The sequence below is a fragment of the Oncorhynchus mykiss genome, chromosome 26, assembly GCF_057628025.1.
Source record: "Oncorhynchus mykiss isolate SJ-2025 chromosome 26, ASM5762802v1, whole genome shotgun sequence".
In the NCBI taxonomy this organism is placed as follows: domain Eukaryota; kingdom Metazoa; phylum Chordata; class Actinopteri; order Salmoniformes; family Salmonidae; genus Oncorhynchus; species Oncorhynchus mykiss.
This window is the reverse complement of record NC_143047.1, coordinates 50431305-50451143: the sequence shown is the minus strand read 5'-3', so window position 1 is coordinate 50451143 and position 19839 is coordinate 50431305. Positions and strand designations below refer to the sequence as shown.

General features: G+C 50.3%; 1 protein-coding gene across 4 annotated transcripts in view; it reads right to left on the bottom strand.

Annotated features, from left to right (window-relative positions):
- rhpn2 (rhophilin, Rho GTPase binding protein 2) overlaps nt 1-19839 on the bottom strand; it is a 71982-nt gene that overhangs the window by 39911 nt on the left and 12232 nt on the right. For all 4 annotated transcript variants that reach the window (XR_016492401.1, XR_016492402.1, XM_090223381.1 and 1 more), the window contains exon 2: nt 12393-12508. Coding sequence is in view for 2 of the 4 variants with exons in the window: in XM_090223381.1 (XP_090079507.1) it covers nt 12393-12508 (116 nt within the window). In the remaining 2 variants the exon portion in view is untranslated. The remainder of the gene's footprint in view (nt 1-12392; nt 12509-19839) is intronic.

Genomic DNA, 19839 nt, shown 5'->3' with positions numbered 1-19839 from the left:
ACCATCCCTGCCACTATCTCCCGGGGGGGGGGGGGGCTGTACCACCCCTGCCACTATTTCCCGGGGGGGGGCTGTACCACCCCTGCCACTATTTCCCGGGGGGGGGGCTGTACCACCCCTGCCACTATCTCCCGGGGGGGGGGGGGGGGGCTGTACCACCCCTGACACTTATCTCCCGGGGGACTCTTACAAGAAGCTGTGAAGACTGCCCCCACCTTGACTTTTTACATATATCTTGGTTTACGTACGGAAGGAGGGAAGGACAGACCTACAATTATGGCTGTCAGATCTTTAGGTCACAGAGCACACGTGGGTCCCCGTGGGTCACAGAGCACACGGGGGTCCCGTGGATCACAGAGCACAAGGGGGCCTCCGTGGGTCACAGAGCACAAGGGGGCCTCCGTGGGTCACAGAGCACAAGGGGGCCTCCGTGGGTCACAGAGCACAAGGGGGCCTCCGTGGGTCACAGAGCACACGGGGGCCCCCGTGGGTCACAGAGCACACGGGGGCCTCGTGGGTCACAGAGCACACGGGGGCCTCGTGGGTCACAGAGCACACGGGGGCCTCGTGGGTCACAGAGCACACGGGGGCCTCGTGGGTCACAGAGCACACGGGGGCCTCGTGGGTCACAGAGCACACGGGGGCCTCGTGGGTCACAGAGCACACGGGGGCCTCGTGGGTCACAGAGCACACGGGGGCCTCGTGGGTCACAGAGCACACGGGGGCCTCGTGGGTCACAGAGCACACGGGGGCCTCGTGGTCTCTCTGAAGCTCTGTGTTGTGGGCCAACAATACAGATGAGGCCCAGACTTGATGGATCCCTACCCAGGCAGTGGGGCACTAAGATACACCCAGAATGGGTGGGACAGGAAGACTGATGCCCTCTGGGACCAGAGAGTAATGGGCTAGTGGGGCCTGACCCAGGAAGGAGACAGAGGACTGACTGACTGACTGGAGACAGAGGACTGACTGACTGACTGACTGACTGGAGACAGAGGACTGACTGACTGACTGGAGACAGAGGACTGACTGACTGACTGGAGACAGAGGACTGACTGACTGACTGGAGACAGAGGACTGACTGGAGACAGAGGACTGACTGGAGACAGAGGACTGACTGGAGACAGAGGACTGACTGACTGACTGACTGGAGACAGAGGACTGACTGGAGACAGAGGACTGACTGGAGACAGAGGACTGACTGGAGACAGAGGACTGACTGGAGACAGAGGACTGACTGGAGACAAGGCGAGGTCCATGGGAACTGCTCAGTTGAGACAGTCTGAGTCCCAAATGTCAGATGGCACTCTATTCTCTCTATAGTGCACTACTTTTGACCAGGGCCAGTGTTCCATTTGGGACACGGCTAGATGAGGTTTCCTGACCTGGCTCTGATATTGGCCTAGATGGCTCAGGGGACAGGATTCATCTCATCACCACAGTTCATATACAGTCACACACCAATACATGGAAACACTTAGACCCTAATGAGTGGTGTGGTGGAGCTACAGCCATTCTCCTGAATCTGCACCATTTATATTTTGGCATAAATTCCATGTATTTCCAGGACCTCTTCCAGAGAGGAAGTGAAGGACCCCTGAGGTCAGACTAGATACAGTGTGGTTCAAATGGTACCCTATTCACTATATAGTGCACTACTTTACACCAGGGCCCATAGGGCTCAGGCCAATAGTAGTGCACTATATATGGAATAGGGAGCCATTGAGGACGCATCCATAATGACAGACCCTGACTCCGGAAACTCAGTTCACACAGTAGGGAAACAGTAGAGACAGGAGAGACAGTAAGAACAGTAGAGAGACTGTAAGAACAGTAGAGAGACAGTAGAGAGAGACAGTAAGAACAGTAGAGAGACAGTAAGAGCAGTAGAGAGACAGTAGAGAGACAGTAAGAACAGTATAGAGACAGTAAGAACAGTAGAGAGACAGTAAGAACAGTAGAGACAGTAGAGAGACAGTAAGAACAGTAGAGAGATAGTAAGAACAGAAAGACAGTAAGAACAGTAGAGAGACAGTAAGAACAGTAGAGAGACAGTAAGAACAGTAGAGACAGTAGAGATACAGTAAGAACAGTAGAGAGACAGTAAGAACAGAAAGACAGTAAGAACAGTAGAGAGACAGTAAGAGCAGTAGAGAGACAGTAAGAGCAGTAGAGACAGTAGAGATACAGTAAGAACAGTAGAGACAGTAAGAACAGTAGAGAAACAGTAGAGAGACGGTAAGAGCAGTAGAGAGACAGTAAGAACAGTAGAGAGACAGTAAGAACAGAAAGACAGACAGTAGAGAGACGGTAAGAGCAGTAGAGAGACGGTAAGAGCAGTAGAGAGACGGTAAGAGCAGAAGAGAGACGGTAAGAGCAGTAGAGAGACAGTAGAGAGACGGTAAGAGCAGTAGAGAGACAGTAAGAACAGTAGAGAGACAGTAAGAACAGAAAGACAGACAGTAGAGAGACGGTAAGAGCAGTAGAGAGACGGTAAGAGCAGTAGAGAGACGGTAAGAGCAGTAGAGAGACGGTAAGAGCAGTAGAGAAACAGTAGAGAGACAGTAAGAGCAGTATAGAGACGGTACGAGCAGTATAGAGACGGTAAGAGCAGTAGAGAGACGGTAAGAGCAGTAGAGAAACGGTAAGAGCAGTAGAGAAACGGTAAGAGCAGTAGAGAAACGGTAAGAGCAGTAGAGAAACAGTAGACAGTAAGAGCAGTAGAGACAGTAAGAACAGTAGAGAGACAGTGGAGACGGTAAACACGGTAGAGAGACAGTAAGAGCAGTAGAGAGACGGTAAGAGCAGTAGAGAGACGGTAAGAGCAGTAGAGAGACGGTAAGAGCAGTAGAGAGACGGTAAGAGCAGTATAGAGACGGTAAGAGCAGTAGAGAAACGGTAAGAGCAGTAGAGAGACAGTAAGAGCAGTAGAGAGACGGTAAGAGCAGTAGAGAGACGGTAAGAGCAGTAGAGAGACGGTAAGAGCAGTAGAGAGACGGTAAGAGCAGTAGAGAAACGGTAAGAGCAGTAGAGAAACGGTAAGAGCAGTAGAGAGACGGTAAGAGCAGTAGAGAGACGGTAAGAGCAGTAGAGAAACGGTAAGAGCAGTAGAGAAACGGTAAGAGCAGTAGAGAGACAGTAAGAGCAGTAGAGAGACGGTAAGAAGAGTAGAGAGACGGTAAGAGCAGTAGAGAGACGGTAAGAGCAGTAGAGAGACGGTAAGAGCAGTAGAGAAACGGTAAGAGCAGTAGAGAAACGGTAAGAGCAGTAGAGAGACGGTAAGAGCAGTAGAGAGACGGTAAGAGCAGTAGAGAGACGGTAAGAGCAGTAGAGAGACGGTAAGAGCAGTAGACAGACAGTGGAGACGGTAAACACGGTAGAGACAGGAGAGAGACAGTAGAGACCAGTGGATTATTATCAGGGAGTGACTCCACATAAATAAACCTGGACAAACCAGTCGGTCTGGTCGGTACACTTCTTTACCTGCTGCTAGGAGAGAGGAGGAACGTAGAACTACTGAAACCTGACAACAGACGGGGGAAGAAAGAAAGAGAGAGAGACAGAGAGAGGCCAGGTGAGGGTATAGGGGAGGACAGAGAGAGAGGCCAGGTGAGGGTATAGGGGAGGACAGAGAGAGAGGCCAGGTGAGGGTATAGGGGAGGAAAGAGAGAGAGGCCAGGTGAGGGTATAGGGGAGGACAGAGAGAGAGGCCAGGTGAGGGTATAGGGGAGGACAGAGAGAGAGGCCATGTGAAGGTATAGGGGAGGACAGAGAGAGAGGCCAGGTGAGGGTATAGGGGAGGACAGAGAGAGAGGCCAGGTGAGGGTATAGGGGAGGACAGAGAGAGGCCATGTGAGGGTATAGGGGAGGACAGAGAGAGGCCAGGTGAGGGTATAGGGGAGGACAGAGAGAGAGAGGGAGAGGCCAGGTGAGGGTATAGGGGAGGACAGAGAGACAGAGAGAGGCCAGGTGAGGGTTTAGGGGAGGACAGAGTGAGAGGGAGAGGCCAGGTGAGGGTATAGGGGAGGACAGAGAGAGAGGGAGAGGCCAGGTGAGGGTATAGGGGAGGACAGAGAGAGATAGTGAGCAGGCAGGTGAGGGTATAGGGGAGGACAGAGCGAGGGTATAGGGGAGGACAGAGAGAGGCCAGGTGAGGGTATAGGGGAGGACAGAGAGAGGCCAGGTGAGGGTATAGGGGAGGACAGAGAGAGGCCAGGTGAGGGTTTAGGGGAGAACAGAGTGAGAGGGAGAGGCCAGGTGAGGGAATAGGGGAGGACAGAGAGAGAGGGAGAGGCCAGGTGAGGGAATAGGGGAGGACAGAGAGAGGCCAGGTGATGGAATAGGGGAGGACAGAGAGAGGCCAGGTGAGGGTTTAGGGGAGGACAGAGACAGAGAGAGGCCAGGTGAGGGTATAGGGGAGGACAGAGAGTGAGGGAGAGGCCAGGTAAGGGTATAGGCGAGGACAGAGAGAGAGGGAGAGGCCAGGTGAGGGAATAGGGGAGGACAGAGAGAGAGGGAGAGGCCAGGTGAGGGTATAGGGGAGGACAGAGAGAGAGGGAGAGGCCAGGTGAGGGTATAGGGGAGGACAGAGAGAGAGGGAGAGGCCAGGTAAGGGTATAGGGGAGGACAGACAGAGAGGGAGAGGCCAGGTGAGTGTATAGGGGAGGACAGAGAGAGAGGGAGAGGCCAGGTGAGGGTTTTGGGGAGGACAGAGGAGTAAATACAGGTCACCTTTGTAGTCCACCTGCCTCTCTCTCCCTGCCACTCCCCAGGAGTCAGGAATGCTGTTTGCATTCCTGACAGGTAGAAAAGACAGGTGGAACATAATCTCTTCAGACCTGCTTATTGTTTTGAAAGTTCAAAGTCCCCTACAAAATAAATACAATAGAATCATTTACGCCATTTAGCAGACACTTTTATCCAACGTAAATTACAGTAATGCGTGCATCCATTTTATTTGTTTACATATGTGTGGTCCCTGGAATCAAACCCACTATCCTGGTATTACAAGCACCATGCTCTACCACCTGATCTCCAGAGGACCACCTAAATCCTTAGGCATACATGTTGGAATAATGCATCTTAACCAGCCAAGAAAACACACAAGTACCTGAAACTTCAATACACAGTCTCTCTGCACCTACTCATTGGTTCTACCTGCTGCAGTGTTGGCAGACGAACACACACACACCGCTGAGTTAATCTTCTGGCCCCAAGTCCTTACCCACTGTGGACAGGGCCAAGGAGGGCTAGCAGTTAGCCTGTAAATACTGGGAGGAATGCAGGGTTCTCTGAAGCTGACAGGCTGCTCCAGTACAGCCTCATGTCATCTCAGTACCTGAGATCAGGTCAGGGTTCATCTCAGTACCTTAGATCAGGTCAGGGTTCAGACACAGAGAGAGAGAGAGACTGGTCCCCAAGTCCTTACCCACTGTGGACTGGGCCAAGGAGGGCTAGTAGTTAGCCTGTAAATACTGGGAGGAATGCAGGGTTCTCTGAAGCTGACAGGATGCTCCAGTACAGCCTCATGTCATCTCAGTACCTTAGATCAGGTCAGGGTTCATCTCAGTACCTTAGATCAGGTCAGGGTTCATCTCAGTGCCCCAGGTCAGATACCTACCAACCTCCCCCCCCCCCCCCCCCCCCACCACTAGATACCTACCAATCCCCCCCACCACTAGATACCTACCAATCCCCCCCACCACTAGATACCTACCAATCCCCCCCACCACTAGATACCTACCAATCCCCCCCACCACTAGATACCTACCAATCCCCCCCACCACTAGATACCTACCAATCCCCCCCACCACTAGATACCTACCAATCCCCCCACCACTAGATACCTACCAATCCCCCACCACTAGATACCTACCAATCCCCCACCACTAGATACCTACCAATCCCCCCCACCACTAGATACCTACCAATCCCCCCCAACACTAGATACCTACCAATCCCCCACCACTAGATACCTACCAATCCCCCCCACCACTAGATACCTACCAATCCCCCCCACCACTAGATACCTACCAATCCCCCCCACCACTAGATACCTACCAATCCCCCACCACCAGATACCTACCAATCCCCCCCACCAAATACCTACCAATCCCCCCCACCACCACCACTAGATACCTACCAATCAACCCGACCACTAGATACCTACCAATCCCCCACCACTAGATACCTACCAATCCCCCCCACCACTAGATACCTACCAATCCCCCCCACCACTAGATACCTACCAATCCTCTCACCACTAGATACCTACCAATCCCCCACCACCAGATACCTACCAATCCCCCCCACCACTAGATACCTACCAATCCCCCACCACCAGATACCTACCAATCCCCCACCACCACCACTAGATACCTACCAATCCCCCACCACCACCACTAGATACCTACCAATCCCCCACCACCACCACTAGATACCTACCAATCCCCCACCACCACCACTAGATACCTACCAATCCCCCCCACCACTAGATACCTACCAATCCCCCCCACCACTAGATACCTACCAATCCCCCAGCACTAGATACCTACCAATCCCCCCCACCACTAGATACCTACCAATCCCCCCACCAACACCACCACCACTAGATACCTACCAATCCCCCCCACCACTAGATACCTACCAATCCCCCCCACCACTAGATACCTACCAATCCCCCCCACCACTAGATACCTACCAATCCCCCCCACCACTAGATACCTACCAATCCCCCCCACCACTAGATACCTACCAATCCCCCCCACCACTAGACACCTACCAATCCCCCCCACCACTAGATACCTACCAATCCCCCCCACCACTAGATACCTACCAATCCCCCCCACCACTAGATACCTACCAATCCCCCCCACCACTAGATACCTACCAATCCCCCCACCAACACCACCACCACTAGATACCTACCAATCCCCCCCACCACTAGATACCTACCAATCCCCCACCACTAGATACCTACCAATCCCCCCCCCCACTACTAGATACCTGCCAATCCCCCCCCACTACTAGATACCTGCCAATCCCCCCCACCACTAGATACCTACCAATCCCCCCCCCACTACTAGATACCTAGTCATTCATACTTTCTTTATCCATAATGCTGAATACTCGTTTCCATACATGTGATTCATTTCTATACTAAAACAAAGGACAATAATGCACACTCTTAATTTGACCTTCCCCAGTTCCCGCTCTGTTAATGAATCTCAACGTAACCCCGGGGTCAGATCTGCAGGTCTTCAGGCCCACAGGGCTGAACAGACAATTCCTGTGCGTCGAAATCAGTAAGTAGTTTGACCTCTAACCCCCTCCACTAACCCGGGGCAGGGGGTGACACAGACAGAATAGATAGACTAGATAGATAGACCTATAGACTGTTCAGCAGACTGTCAGGCTTATCCAAGGTACCTCAGTAAGGACTAGCCTATAGACTGTTCAGCAGACTGTCAGGCTGATCCAAGGTACCTCAGTAAGGACTAGCCTATAGACTATTCAGCAGACTGTCAGGCTGATCCAGGTACCTCAGTAAGGACTAGCCTATAGACTGTCAGGCTGATCCAGGTACCTCAGTAGGACTAGCCTATAGACTGTTCAGCAGACTGTCAGGCTGATCCAGGTACCTCAGTAAGGACTAGCCTATAGACTGTCAGGCTGATCCAGGTACCTCAGTAAGGACTAGCCTATAGACTGACTGTCAGGCTGATCCAGGTACCTCAGTAAGGACTAGCCTATAGACTGTCAGGCTGATCCAAGGTACCTCAGTAAGGACTAGCCTATAGACTGTTCAGCAGACTGTCAGGCTGATCCAAGGTACCTCAGTAAGGACTAGCCTATAGACTGTTCAGCAGACTGTCAGGCTGATCCAGGTACCTCAGTAAGGACTAGCCTATAGTCTAGACTGTTCAGCAGATTGTCAGGCTGATCCAGGTACCTCAGTAAGGACTAGCCTATAGACTGTTCAGCAGACTGTCAGGCTGATCCAGGTACCTCAGTAGGACTAGCCTATAGACTGTTCAGCAGACTGTCAGGCTGATCCAGGTACCTCAGTAAGGACTAGCCTATAGACTGACTGTCAGGCTGATCCAGGTACCTCAGTAAGGACTAGCCTATAGACTGTCAGGCTGATCCAGGTACCTCAGTAAGGACTAGCCTATAGACTGTCAGGCTGATCCAGGTACCTCAGTAAGGACTAGCCTATAGACTGTCAGGCTGATCCAGGTACCTCAGTAAGGACTAGCCTATAGACTGACTGTCAGGCTGATCCAGGTACCTCAGTAAGGACTAGCCTATAGACTGTTCAGAAGACTGTAAGGCTGATCCAAGGTACCTCAGTAAGGACTAGCCTATAGACTGTAAGGCTGATCCACGGTACCTCAGTAAGGACTAGCCTATAGTCTAGACTATTCAGAAGACTGTCAGGCTGAACCAGGTACCTCAGTAAGGACTAGCCTATAGACTGTCAGGCTGATCCAAGGTACCTCAGTAAGGACTAGCCTATAGACTGTTCAGCAGACTGTCAGGCTGATCCAGGTACCTCAGTAAGGACTAGCCTATAGACTGTCAGGCTGATCCATATACTGGACAGTGTACTCCATGTACTCCAGAACGTTAGGTTGAATTTGATATATGGTGCTGTATGAGAGCATTCCTGTGGCCAAGCCTCTCCTAGCCCATACTCCCAACGCTCCATACCCCAGCTGCAGACATCATGACCTCTACTGGAATCATATTACAGCCTGTTCATATCAGCTCCTCCTAGCTGCCACAGGCCTCAGCCAAACCACAAGGGGAGAGGAGGAGACACCGTGAGGAGGGGAGAGGAGGAGAGAGGAGGAGGACACAGTGAGCAGAGGAGGAGGACACAGTGAGCAGAGGAGGACGACACAGTGAGCAGAGGAGGACGACACAGTGAGCAGAGGAGGACGACACAGTGAGCAGAGGAGGACGACACAGTGAGCAGAGGAGGACGACACAGTGAGCAGAGGAGGACGACACAGTGAGCAGAGGAGGACGACACAGTGAGCAGAGGAGGACGACACAGTGAGGAGAGGAGGACGACACAGTGAGCAGAGGAGGACACAGTGAGGAGAGGAGGACACAGTGAGGAGAGGAGGACACAGTGAGGAGAGGAGGACACAGTGAGGAGAGGAGGACACAGTGAGGAGAGGAGGACACAGTGAGGAAGGGAGGACACAGTGAGGAGAGGAGGACACAGTGAGGAAGGGACACAGTGAGGAAGGGACACAGTGAGGAAGGGACACAGTGAGGAAGGGACACAGTGAGGAAGGGACACAGTGAGGAAGGGACACAGTGAGGAGAGGAGGACACAGTGAGGAAGGGACACAGTGAGGAAGGGACACAGTGAGGAAGGGACACAGTGAGGAAGGGACACAGTGAGGAAGGGACACAGTGAGGAAGGGACACAGTGAGGAAGGGACACAGTGAGGAAGGGACACAGTGAGGAAGGGACACAGTGAGGAAGGGACACAGTGAGGAGGGGACACAGTGAGGAGGGGACACAGTGAGGAGGGGACACAGTGAGGAGGGGACACAGTGAGGAGGGGACACAGTGAGGAGGGGACACAGTGAGGAGGGGACACAGTGAGGAGGGGACACAGTGAGGAGAGGACACAGTGAGGAGAGGACACAGTGAGGAGAGGAGAGGAGAGTAGGAGGGGGGGGAGAGAGGGAGGGTAACAAAGCTGCTGTTGACGTCAAAGAGATTTGTCACACTGTGGCACGGAGCCTTTGTCCGCCTTGCACCATGGCAACGGACAACACACTAAACAGGCCAGGTCACCGGGGAAACTGATTATCTAGGCATCATTATCTGTGTTTACTAACCTGGACCGTACACACACAGAGGCATTCTGGGAAAACACAGAATAACAGCCTCACCTCAACACAAATCAAATACATAACTTTATTGGCAACCTTGGAGTTTACAAATCGTATTTCCTGAGGCATACGGACCACTAATGAAGATGACAGGGGGCTCCAGGCCCAGAATCTGAGTCAGACAAGAACCGGAGAAAAAGACCGTCAAGATGGGTCTCTAGGTTTATTAAAACGCCAGTTCACGGTGGGTCCCCAGTTCATAAAACGCCAGTTCACAGTGGGTCCCCAGTTCACAGTGGGTCCCCAGGTTTATTAAACACCAGTTCACAGTGGGTCCCCAGGTTTATTAAACACCAGTTCACGGTGGGTCCCCAGTTCACGGTGGGTCCCCAGTTCATAAAACGCCAGTTCACGGTGGGTCCCCAGTTCACAGTGGGTCCCCAGTTCACGGTGGGTCCCCAGTTCACGGTGGGTCCCCAGTTCACGGTGGGTCCCCAGTTCGCGGTGGGTCCCCAGTTCGTGGTGGGTCCCCAGTTCACGGTGGGTCCCCAGTTCACGGTGGGTCCCCAGGTTTATTAAACACCAGTTCACAGTGGGTCCCCAGGTTTATTAAACACCAGCTCACAGTGGGTCCCCAGTTCACGGTGGGTCCCCAGTTCACGGTGGGTCCCCAGTTCACGGTGGGTCCCCAGTTCACGGTGGGTCCCCAGTTCAAGGTGGGTCCCCAGTTCAAGGTGGGTCCCCAGTTCAAGGTGGGTCCCCAGTTCAAGGTGGGTCCCCAGTTCAAGGTGGGTCCCCAGTTCAAGGTGGGTCCCCAGTTCAAGGTGGGTCCCCAGTTCAAGGTGGGTCCCCAGTTCAAGGTGGGTCTCCAGTTCACAGTGGGTCCCCAGTTCACAGTGGGTCCCCAGGTTTATTAAACACCAGTTCACAGTGGGTCCCCAGGTTTATTAAACACCAGCTCACAGTGGGTCCCCAGTTCACGGTGGGTCCCCAGTTCACGGTGGGTCCCCAGTTCACGGTGGGTCCCCAGTTCACGGTGGGTCCCCAGTTCACGGTGGGTCCCCAGTTCAAGGTGGGTCCCCAGTTCAAGGTGGGTCCCCAGTTCAAGGTGGGTCCCCAGTTCAAGGTGGGTCCCCAGTTCAAGGTGGGTCTCCAGTTCACAGTGGGTCCCCAGTTCACGGTGGGTCATTCAAGTCTACATCCCACAGGGCTCTGGTCTAAAGTAGTGCACTATATAGGGAATAGGGTGCCATAGGGCTCTGGTCTTAAGTAGTGCACTATATAGAGAATAGGGTGCCATTTGAGATCAGTCCCAGGAGTCAGACGACAACAGGCAGTGTAACGTTAGCTAGCTAGCTAAACATGTGGCTATGGGCTGGCACTGGTAGTTTGGGATTATGGAGAGTGAATTAAATAGTTTCTTCTCGTGATCTAGCTGTGGCCATCTTGCTAGGTAGTTATCTAGCTGTGGCCATCTTGCTAGGTAGTTATCTAGCTGTGGCCATCTTGCTAGGTAGTTATCTAGCTGTGGCCATCTTGCTAGGTAGTTATCTAGCTGTGGCCATCTTGCTAGGTAGTCATCTAGCTGTGGCCATCTTGCTAGGTAGTCATCTAGCTGTGGCCATCTTGCTAGGTAGTCATCTAGCTGTGGCCATCTTGCTAGGTAGTCATCTAGCTGTGGCCATCTTGCTAGGTAGTCATCTAGCTGTGGCCATCTTGCTAGGTAGTCATCTAGCTGTGGCCATCTTGCTAGGTAGTCATCTAGCTGTAGCCATCTTGCTAGGTAGTCATCTAGCTGTGGCCATCTTGCTAGGTACTGATCTAGCTGTGGCCATCTTGCTAGGTAGTTATCTAGCTGTGGCCATCTTGCTAGGTAGTCATCTGGCTGTGGCCATCTTGCTAGTATCAACAAGGCCTTTCTACTAAATAACAACATTAGCATAGCTAGCTAGATAACATTGGAATCTAGACCATAAACTAAGCTAATAACACGGACATGCGTTGCCAAACAACACTATTGCCACCTTCAGGTTTGGAGTATTTTAACAAAGCTGAGTGACTGACGACGTCAAGGTCTTTGCTGTGTGAACACAAAAGAGATTTCTCTGGAGTTTTTCCCAAGCCACCGTGCTTCTACACCTGCATTGCTTGCTGTTTGGGGTTTTATGCTGGGTTTCTGTACAGCACTTTGAGATATCAGCTGATGTACGAAGGGCTTTATAAAAATACATTTGATTTGATTTACAGTACAGTGGGAGAATATGGATGGGTTGGAGGCTGGGACACTGTCTTACCATACAGGGCTCTTCTCTAATGGAGGCTGGGACACTGTCCTTACCATACAGGGCTCTTCTCTAATGGAGGCTGGGACACGGACTTACCATACAGGGCCTGCAGTGTGTGTCTTCCTGTTAGTGTACGTGTGAGAGGCTGTGTGTGTGTGTGTGTGTGTGACTGTATGTGTGTGTGTGTGTGACTGTATGTGTGTGTGTGTGTGTGTGTGTGTGTGTGTGTGTGTGTGTGTGTGTACGTACCTTAGTAAGTTCTCTGCCCCAGCTCTCATCCTCATCTGTCTGATGATCTGTTGGTTGAGACTGGCTCTCTCATTCTGCAGCTTGGAGCGGCCCGTCAGGGCTAGTGGGTTACATCCCTACAGAACAGAGAGGAGAACAGAGGACATTAGTATCTGAGGACCCTTCTGTCAGGGCTAGTGGGTTACATCCCTACAGAACAGAGAGGAGAACAGAGGACATTAGTATCTGAGGACCCTTCTGTCAGGGCTAGTGGGTTACATCCCTACAGAACAGACAGGAGAACAGGGGACATTAGTATCAGAGGACCCTTCTGTCAGGGCTAGTAGGTTACATCCCTACAGAAAAGACAGGAGAACAGAGGACATTAGTATCTGAGGACCCTTCTGTCAGGGCTAGTGGGTTACATCCCTACAGAACAGACAGGAGAACAGAGGACCCTTCTGTCAGGGCTAGTGGGTTACATCCCTACAAAACCCTAGAAACGACCTGTGTGGAGTGGGCTGTGTGGTACAAAACCCTAGAAACGACCTGTGTGGAGTGGGCTGTGTGGTACAAAACCCTAGAAACGACCTGTGTGGAGTGGGCTGTGTGGTACAAAACCCTAGAAAAGTCCTGTGTGGAGTGGGCTGTGTGGTACAAAACCCTAGAAAAGTCCTGTGTGGAGTGGGCTGTGTGGTACAAAACCCTAGAAACGACCTGTGTTGAGTAGGCTGTGTGGTACAAAACCCTAGAAACGACCTGTGTTGAGTGGGCTGTGTGGTACAAAACCCTAGAAAAGTCCTGTGTGGAGTGGGCTGTGTGGTACAAAACCCTAGAAATGACCTGTGGGCTGTGCTGGACAGATGACCAGGTCAAGCTGACTTCCACAGTGTTGGATGTCTTGGTGATAAACCCTAGAAACGACCTGTGGGCTGTGCTGGACAGATGACCAGGTCAAGCTGACTTCCACAGTGTTGGATGTCTTGGTGATAAACCCTAGAAACGACCTGTGGGCTGTGCTGGACAGATGACCAGGTCAAGCTGACTTCCACAGTGTTGGATGTCTTGGTGATAAACCCTAGAAACGACCTGTGGGCTGTGCTGGACAGATGACCAGGTCAAGCTGACTTCCACAGTGTTGGATGTCTTGGTGATAAACCCTAGAAACGACCTGTGGGCTGTGCTGGACAGATGACCAGGTCAAGCTGACTTCCACAGTGTTGGATGTCTTGGTGATAAACCCTAGAAACGACCTGTGGGCTGTGCTGGACAGATGACCAGGTCAAGCTAACTTCCACAGTGTTGGATGTCTTGGTGATAAACCCTAGAAACGACCTGTGGGCTGTGCTGGACAGATGACCAGGTCAAGCTGACTTCCACAGTGTTGGATGTCTTGGTGATAAACCCTAGAAACGACCTGTGGGCTGTGCTGGACAGATGACCAGGTCAAGCTGACTTCCACAGTGTTGGATGTCTTGGTGATAAACCCTAGAAACGACCTGTGGGCTGTGCTGGACAGATGACCAGGTCAAGCTGACTTCCACAGTGTTGGATGTCTTGGTGATAAACCCTAGAAACGACCTGTGGGCTGTGCTGGACAGATGACCAGGTCAAGCTGACTTCCACAGTGTTGGATGTCTTGGTGATAAACCCTAGAAACGACCTGTGGGCTGTGCTGGACAGATGACCAGGTCAAGCTGACTTCCACGGTGTTGGATGTCTTGGTGATAAACCCAGAAGCTCACAACAAGCTGTAGTTAAGGACAAGGCAGACAGTCCCATGTGCTTCTGCCCCCTCTGTACTGAAACCCCATGGACTTCAGAACTCACTGCCTGTTCTTCTGGTGTCCTAGCAACAGGCTGCCAGACCTACCTACCTGTTCTTCTGGTGGCCTAGCAACAGGCTGCCAGACCTAACTACCTGTTCTTCTGGTGTCCTAGCAACAGGCTGCCAGATCTAACTACCTGTTCTTCTGGTATCATAGCAACAGGCTGCCAGATCTAACTACCTGTTCTTCTGGTATCATAGCAACAGGCTGCCAGACCTAACTACCTGTTCTTCTGGTGTTCTAGCAACAGGCTGCCAGATCTAACTACCTGTTCTTCTGGTATCATAGCAACAGGCTGCCAGATCTAACTACCTGTTCTCCTGATGTCAGAGCAACAGGCTGCCAGACCTAACTATGTCAACACACACAGATGGACAACGACACAGTAACATTCATATGTATGAGTCAGAGGTCAATTGAACAGCAGTCAGTCTCCTAGGTTACAGAGTAATGTTCCTGTGTTCCTAGCCAATAGTAGAGCTAACAGGTTGACAGAGGTGTGTCCTGTACACTGTGTCAGCACAGAAAACAAGACAGAGAGAGAAACTGGTCGGCTTAGCAACACATAGTTGTGCTCCTCAATATGACGACACCTACAGATACATAACCCCAGACTGAAATAGAACACAGAGTTACATAACCTCTGCGTACCTAGCCCAGCGGGCCTCTGGCGTACCTAGCCCAGCGGGCCTCTGGCGTACCTAGCCCAGCGGGCCTCTACGTACCTAACCCAGCGGGCCTCTGCGTACCTAACCCAGCGGGCCTCTGCGTACCTAACCCAGTGGGCCTCTGCGTACCTAACCCAGTGGGCCTCTGCGTACCTAACCCAGTGGGCCTCTGCGTACCTAACCCAGTGGGCCTCTGCGTACCTAACCCAGTGGGCCTCTGCGTACCTAACCCAGTGGGCCTCTGCGTACCTAACCCAGTGGGCCTCTGCGTACCTAACCCAGTGGGCCTCTGCGTACCTAACCCAGTGGGCCTCTGCGTACCTAACCCAGTGGGCCTCTGCGTACCTAACCCAGTGGGCCTCTGCGTACCTAACCCAGTGGGCCTCTGCGTACCTAACCCAGTGGGCCTCTACGTACCTAACCCAGTGGGCCTCTACGTACCTAACCCAGTGGGCCTCTACGTACCTAACCCAGTGGGCCTCTACGTACCTAACCCAGTGGGCCTCTGCGTACCTAACCCAGCCTACAGTATTAAACATGGTGCGATCATAGGACATTTCTATCAATCTTATTTTAGTCGCTGAGATACTTAATGCATCTCTCCTTGTTATTTCCTCACTGTGATCAAGAGCCGATTCCTTTCTCTGAACTCAACTGACTGAAGTAGACAACTTACTGTACATCGACCTAACAAGTAAACATCCCCCCCAAAAAATAAAACATGATTTACTTGTAATATTGTTTTGACAAATAAAACACTACTGTAACACGTGGACAACAACCAGAATGACGTCACCTGTCAGGTGTTGTTCATAATGCATACTGTTCCTCAACACAACGATACTGGGTGTTTTTAAATGGCTTCATAGACTGTCATTAATCACCTAATAAAAACTAGAATAAAGACAAGGAGATGTGGCTTGGCAAGGTCAGAGAGCAGCTATTGTTGTGAGACAGAGACAGAGACACAGAGAGAGACACAGAGAGACACACAAAGAGAGAGTGAGAGACACAGAGAGACACAAAGAGAGAGAGAGACACACAAAGAGAGAGAGAGAGAGAGAGACAAAAAGAGAGAGACAAAGAGAGAGAGAGACAAAGAGAGAGAGAGACAAAGAGAGAGAGAGACACACCTGTAAAGGATGTGGCTCTGATCGCTGTATGGAAATAAGAGGGAGGAGACTCCCAGGGCTTGGCCCTATGGCAATATGCTGATGCTATGCCAATACACCATCAATACCAGTTTATTAGGCTCATTCAGAATGATGTCATGATATTTATGACAACATTTGACTATCAAAAGGAAGCTGTAACCTCCGTCACAATACCCAGCCCTGGACTGTGTGTTTTAAGGTGTCGTTGTCACTAAGGAAACCCCCGCAGGTAAGATATAAGCTGTTATAAACTCTTACATCCCACATGACACCCTATTCACTACACAGTGCACCACTGGCACCCTATTCCCTACACAGTGCACCACTGGCACCCTATTCCCTACACAGTGCACCACTGGCACCCTATTCACTACATAGTGCACCACTGGCACCCTATTCACTACACAGTGCACCACTGGCACCCTATTCACTACATAGTGCACCACTGGCACCCTATTCACTACACAGTGCACCACTGGCACCCTATTCACTACATAGTGCACCACTGGCACCCTATTCACTACACAGTGCACCACTGGCACCCTATTCCCTACATAGTGCACCACTGGCACCCTATTCCCTACATAGTGCACCACTGGCACCCTATTCCCTACACAGTGCAACACTGGCACCCTATTCCCTACATCGTGCACTACTTCCCTGTGGGTTCCGTTGCTGAAAAGGGTTCAGTCAAAGAGGTACCAGCTCTGATCCACACAGAGAGATTACCACATTCCTCTAGCTAGCATCAAAGCTCTCGGAGGGAAACCTGAGTCACCTGACCAGGTGGACTCACTGCCCTTCCTCCTCCTCTTGACTAAAGGAGGGACGTGTGATCTGCCTCTTGACTAAAGGACACAGAGGGACATGTCATCTGTCTGTCTCAAAGGAAGTGACAAAATGTCAGAGAACAGTTCCCACAACCACCCTGGGCAGTTCCCACAACCACCCTGGGCAGTTCCCACAACCACCCTGGGCAGTCTTTCTCAACCCCAGGCTGGTCCCAAATAGGGATTAACACGGGTAACTGGGCAGTTCCCAGGGGTAACTGGGCAGTTCCCAGGGGTAACTGGGCAGTTCCCAGGGGTAACTGGGCAGTTCCCAGGGGTAACTGGGCAGTTCCCAGGGGTAACTGGGAATACTTCACATTTCCAGAAAAAAAATGTAATGGCAAGACCCGGAAAACGACAACATTTCCCCCCCAATTTGGCACTACTGCAAATCCACAAAACACACAACATGAGCAGCATCAGATTAGCAAAATATAAATAGCACATTATCCAAATAGGTTGTTAATGGAAGCATTTAGCCTAGCATATTTACTACACACAATAGGTTGTTAATGGTAGCCTTTAGCCTAGCATATTTACTACACACAATAGGTTGTAAATGGAAGCCTTTAGCCTAGCATATTTACTACACACAATAGGTTGTTAATGGAAGCCTTTAGCCAGGCATATTTACTACACACAATAGGTTGTTAATGGAAGCCTTTAGCCGAGCATATTTACTACACACAATAGGTTGTCAGTGGAAGCCTTTAGCCTAGCATATTTACTACACACAATAGGTTGTTAATGGACGCCTTTAGCCTAGCATATTTACTACACAATAGGTTGTCAATGGAAGCCTTTAGCCTAGCATATTTACTACACACAATAGGTTGTCAATGGAAGCCTTTAGCCTAGCATATTTACTACACACAATGTCACCATTAATCCAAAACACACATAATTGACTGGACTGAACAAATGCATTGAATAAACCCTACAGGAAATACTTCTAGAATACCACCACCCCCGTATTGCTGCCTGTAGAGTTTAGGGTAGAGAACGTGTGATCAACAAAACGATATGAGAGTAGATATGAATACAGTTGGTCCGCGTTAAAATACCTTGAATATTTAAAAACTATTCTCTACTCTTCATCTCTCTGTTATTCATGAGCTGATCGGCTTTATAAAATCCTCGATGTCCATTTAGCAAAAAACTGTGGGTCATTCATTGAAGGAGATTATCTAGCTCATTTGACTTTAGTTTTGACTGTCGTTACACAAGCGTTGTATGATTCGACAAGGCTATAGTCAGAGTGTAGCCAAGTCAACAAGGCTATAGTCAGAGTGTAGCCAAGTCAACAAGGCTATAGTCAGAGTGTAGCCAAGTCAACAAGGCTATAGTCAGAGTGTAGCCAAGTCAACAAGGCTATAGTCAGAGTGTAGCCAAGTCGACAAGGCTATAGTCAGTGTGTAGCCAAGTCAACAAGGCTATAGTCAGAGTGCAGCCAAGTCGACAAGGCTATAGTCAGAGTGTAGCCAAGTCGACAAGGCTATAGTCAGAGTGTAGCCAAGTCAACAAGGCTATAGTCAGAGTGTGCAGCCAAGTCAACAAGGCTATAGTCAGAGTGTGCAGCCAAGTCGACAAGGCTATAGTCAGAGTGAAGCCAAGTCAACAAGGTGACACAGCGCCCCCCTTCTTATTTGGGAAGAACCCTGGTGTACTGACCAGATATTGGCTTTAAACACTTTTTTTTTAAAGAAAAATGGACACTTCCATTTTTTCGGTATTTCCCCAGAAGTCTCTTGATCAATATTTCCCCAGAAGTCTCTTGATCAATATTTCCCCAGAAGTCTCTTGATCAATATTTCCCCAGAAGTCTCTTGATCAATATTTCCCCAGAAGTCTCTTGATCAATATTTCCCCAGAAGTCTCTTGATCAATATTTCCCCAGAAGTCTCTTGATCAATATTTCCCCAGAAGTCTCTTGATCAATATTTCCCCAGAAGTCTCTAAGGTCAATATGAATTATAAACCGGTAGTGAAACTAGGTAGATTTTTGGGGGATAATATGAATCCCAAGGAATGTCTTCCTGATTGGTCCTTTAGATACTGCAGCCGGCTGAAATCCATTTACTCAGGTGTCAATCTGAATCTTAAGTCACAGTAGAGAAACAGCATACTGTAGGGGTCGATTTATGTCCCGAACCTTCCAGAGTCCTAACAGTCCCAGAACAGACTCCTATTAAAAACAGTCCCAGAACAGACTCCTATTAAAAACAGTCCCAGAAAAGACTCCTATTAAAAACAGTCCCAGAACAGACTCCTATTAAAAACAGTCCCAGAACAGACTCCTATTAAAAACAGTCCCAGAACAGACTCCTATTAAAAACAGTCCCAGAACAGACTCCTATTAAAAACAGTCCCAGAACAGACTCCTATTAAAAACAGTCCCAGAACAGACTCCTATTAAAAACAGTCCCAGAACAGACTCCTATTAAAAACAGTCCCAGAACAGACTCCTATTAAAAACAGTCCCAGAACAGACTCCTATTAAAAAAAGTCCCAGAACAGACTCCTATTAAAAACAGTCCCAGAACAGACTCCTATTAAAAACAGTCCCAGAACAGACTCCTATTAAAAACAGTCCCAGAACAGACTCCTATTAAAAACAGTCCCAGAACAGACTCCTATTAAAAACAGTCCCAGAACAGACTCCTATTAAAAACAGTCCCAGAACAGACTCCTATTAAAAACAGTCCCAGAACAGACTCCTATTAAAAACAGTCCCAGAACAGACTCCTATTAAAAACAGCCCCAGAACAGACTCCTATTAAAAACAGCCCCAGAACAGACTCCTATTAAAAACAGTCCAGAACTGGGAACAGTCCAAGTACTCACAAAGCATTCCAGAATAGGAGTGCTGATGTACGACCAGGTCCCCCCCCCCCCCCCTTATAATTCATTATTATTTAACAGACTAAACTGATCCTAGATCAGCACAACTACATTGAGAGGCTCTTTATGAAAACAGGCCCAGAACA